This window comes from Archocentrus centrarchus, chromosome 20 (genome assembly GCF_007364275.1).
Source record: "Archocentrus centrarchus isolate MPI-CPG fArcCen1 chromosome 20, fArcCen1, whole genome shotgun sequence".
NCBI lineage: Eukaryota > Metazoa > Chordata > Actinopteri > Cichliformes > Cichlidae > Archocentrus > Archocentrus centrarchus.
In genome coordinates this window covers 26,362,129-26,365,019 of record NC_044365.1, presented here as the reverse complement: position 1 = coordinate 26,365,019, position 2,891 = coordinate 26,362,129, and the positions used below count along the sequence as shown (strand labels likewise).

Sequence of the window (2,891 nt, the reverse complement as noted above, 5' to 3'; positions counted from 1 at the left end):
CACTGACTTTTGACTCACATCGCAGTTAAAATGCAGTTTTAGCTAGACAAAAAAAAAAAAAAAAACTTAGATCATGAGTATTAACACTAGATTGGCCGTCGTGTTTCAAGTACATATCACCATATCCAAATTCCCTTCTCTACATGCTGAAGACTGTGCTCAAAGATATTTCTTGTGGCATCAAATTGTTTTCGATGTGGGCAGTAAAGTGAGGGAGACAAAGGCTGAGTCGATCGGAGTGCAGCTGAGTAAAGATACCAAATTGCGGCAATCAACAGAGTCCTAATTACATTTCTTAATAACATTCTGGAGGTCTAATTGCCTTAACGATCTGTTTGATTATACGATTCCAGGTATTACTGCCGACAGTTTTCATACACACTTGTTTTCGCATTATCATATTACACACGGTCGTGGAAATTGTCTTAACAACAACAGTAAAGGTCACCAGAGGTTTTTTTTTTCTTGTCCGCGGAGCACAAACATCTTAATGTTGCCCTGAAGCTACGTTCGCCCACCCACGTCTGGCCTTCGCTTCCAAGACTTAGGACCCGAAAAGTTACCGGTTTTGATGGAGCAGAAAATTGTTGAACGTTATTTCCCTCCCTGTTTGACACCTGGTGAGAATGCAGAGACTGACAAATGAGAGCTGCATCATCCCTAGAAACTGAGAGGGTCTGAATTTATTCCATTTTGTTCGTTTAAAACTCAATAATAGTAATAATGATAATAAAATTCCAACGTTTCTGCAAGAGTAAAGGCAGTTCGCTCTGATTCCACGTGCACTGTACTTCACAGCAGATGAATAATCAGATTTACTTTTTCTGTTGTTCAAAATATTTTAATAAAGCTTTTCAACACTGAAATACATACAAACGGCCCCTCCTCTGCTCTTATAATAACTAAGGTATCTACAATAATCCACAGCCTGACCTGACAACGCGATTAATCTGAAGACCTCAATCATCATGTTTAAGAAGAAAAAAAATACAGCAACTAAAGAAAGACGACAATGTGCAATGCAAGCAAAAATATCCATCATAAATTAAAGATCCAAATTAATAAATTACAAAAGACATCGAAACACCCGATAAGCTTCAATTCAGGATTTGTAAAAATTTTCTGAATGCTTATTATATCACAGTGGCCCAAAAAGAATTGCAATAGGCGTGCGCAACGATTAACAAGTGTCTAAAATTAGCACATAAATATCTGACTGATTCAACCTCTCAACTTGCTGTCTATTTCACTTGACTTTCCTTGTCCATAACATTCCACTTGCTCAGCAGAAAAACTTCGGGAAAGTAGGCCTTGAACCAAAAAAGAAACCAAAAAAAAAAAAAAAAAAAGAAAACCAAAAAAACAAAGTCTCTGAGTTGATTGGAAATAAAACCGGGAATCAATGAGAAAGCAGCAGAAAGTGAGTCTGGACTACCGCTCCGGCAAGATGTCCATCTATTCAAGTGGAAAAAGTCGCAAGTTGTCAGGTCACCCACATTTCCAAAAGTGTCCATCACAGAGCAAGTGATCAACAACTAACTCAAATCAACACTTGCAGCCACTCTCACAGGCCCTACTGTACTTCTGTTTGGTCTTCACTGTCATTCACACCAGCACTTTAAGGATGATTTATATTCACAATCAAGCAATGTTTAAACAAAAAGCGCGTTTTAATGCATTTAGTAAATATTATAAAAGTATTCGTCGGCATTACTTTTTTTTTTTTGTCTCTAGCCTACTGACTTCACTGGTTTTCCTCTCCAAAAGTGTCCTTAAAAGTGAGTTCTTCTGTCTCGTGTGCTTCTCAGAGTCTTTTTCAGGCGCGTTAAGGCTTGTCAGTGCACTGTTTGCAGAGGCTGGAAGTGGCATTGCTGAACAGGGCACATTTATCGGGGCAGGAGGACGCGGCCACTCCGGTGGGGAAGGGATAGCCACCCGGTTGTTCGTACGCGCCCAGGCCGGGAGCTGCGAGGGCAGTGGTGGCCGGTATGGAAGCCGCAGAAATGGCTTGGCCCTGGTTGAGATACATCACTAGCCTCCTCATCTCCTCCAGTGCCTGTGACTGCATGAGGATGTAGTTTTTGGCCAGCAGCAAAGTGGCTATTTTGGAGAGTTTCCGCACTGACGGGCTGTGCGCGTAGGGGATGACCGCTCTGAGTTCATCCAGCGCGTCGTTCAGATCGTGCATCCGTCGTCTTTCTCTGGCATTGATGTTTAGCCTCAGTATTTTCTGCTCTTTGGTTTTCTTACCTCCTTCAGCTTTCCCTGTGCCCACCGTTCTCCCGTCACCCAGAAGGACCATGTCACACCTGCCGTCACTGTCATCGTCGGGGCTCTGCTCACCTCCGCTGCTCTCCGCTGCCGAGGTCCTGTTGGCGCTCTCCCCGTACTTTACACACAAAGATCCTGTCGGCAGACCCAGGGCCCCCCCTCTACCTCCTGCCAGTCCTCCCGGCTGAATCGGGTCTGGATCGGCCTGGTCAAAGCAGCTGATCGGTGACTGGCGGTCTCTGACTGGTAGTTCGATGCCGGCCGACGATCTGAAATGGTCCATTTTTTTAGTGGACACAGCGCTCAGAGTTTTGTGAAAAATGTCCCCTGCGCCACCGTTCAAGTTCATCCTCCTGTCCATAGCCTCGTGGATTCCGCGTCGTTGCAGGCTATGGTCTCTTATGGAAACTCTTGACGCGTGTCTGAGAGTTTCTTCCTCTTTTTGCCCTTTACGAGTTTAGTTGTGTGTCAGTGGTGAAGTTGCAGGCTTGCTCCACTTTGTCAGCTGAGGTGTAGAGACGAGGAGGAGCCTCACGTAATAAGAGCTAGTCTCTCCTGCTTCTCTCCCTTTTTATGTCTGATTCACCTTCACTGGATCTCCCACGATAACCCTAGTTACG

General features: G+C 44.3%; 1 protein-coding gene across 1 annotated transcript; it reads right to left on the bottom strand.

Annotated features, from left to right (window-relative positions):
* Window positions 1-840: 840 nt before the first annotated feature.
* On the bottom strand, window positions 841-2,891 carry bhlhe22 (basic helix-loop-helix family, member e22). The gene has a single exon (XM_030756573.1). It carries the CDS (start codon window positions 2,630-2,632, stop codon window positions 1,826-1,828), a length of 807 nt encoding a protein of 268 aa, XP_030612433.1. The 5' UTR covers window positions 2,633-2,891; the 3' UTR covers window positions 841-1,825.

Bases quoted from the DNA above. Each gene is read 5' to 3' on its own strand.
- bhlhe22 (XM_030756573.1), bottom strand. From the start codon at position 2,632: ATGGACAGGAGGATGAACTTGAACGGTGGCGCAGGGGACATTTTTCAC.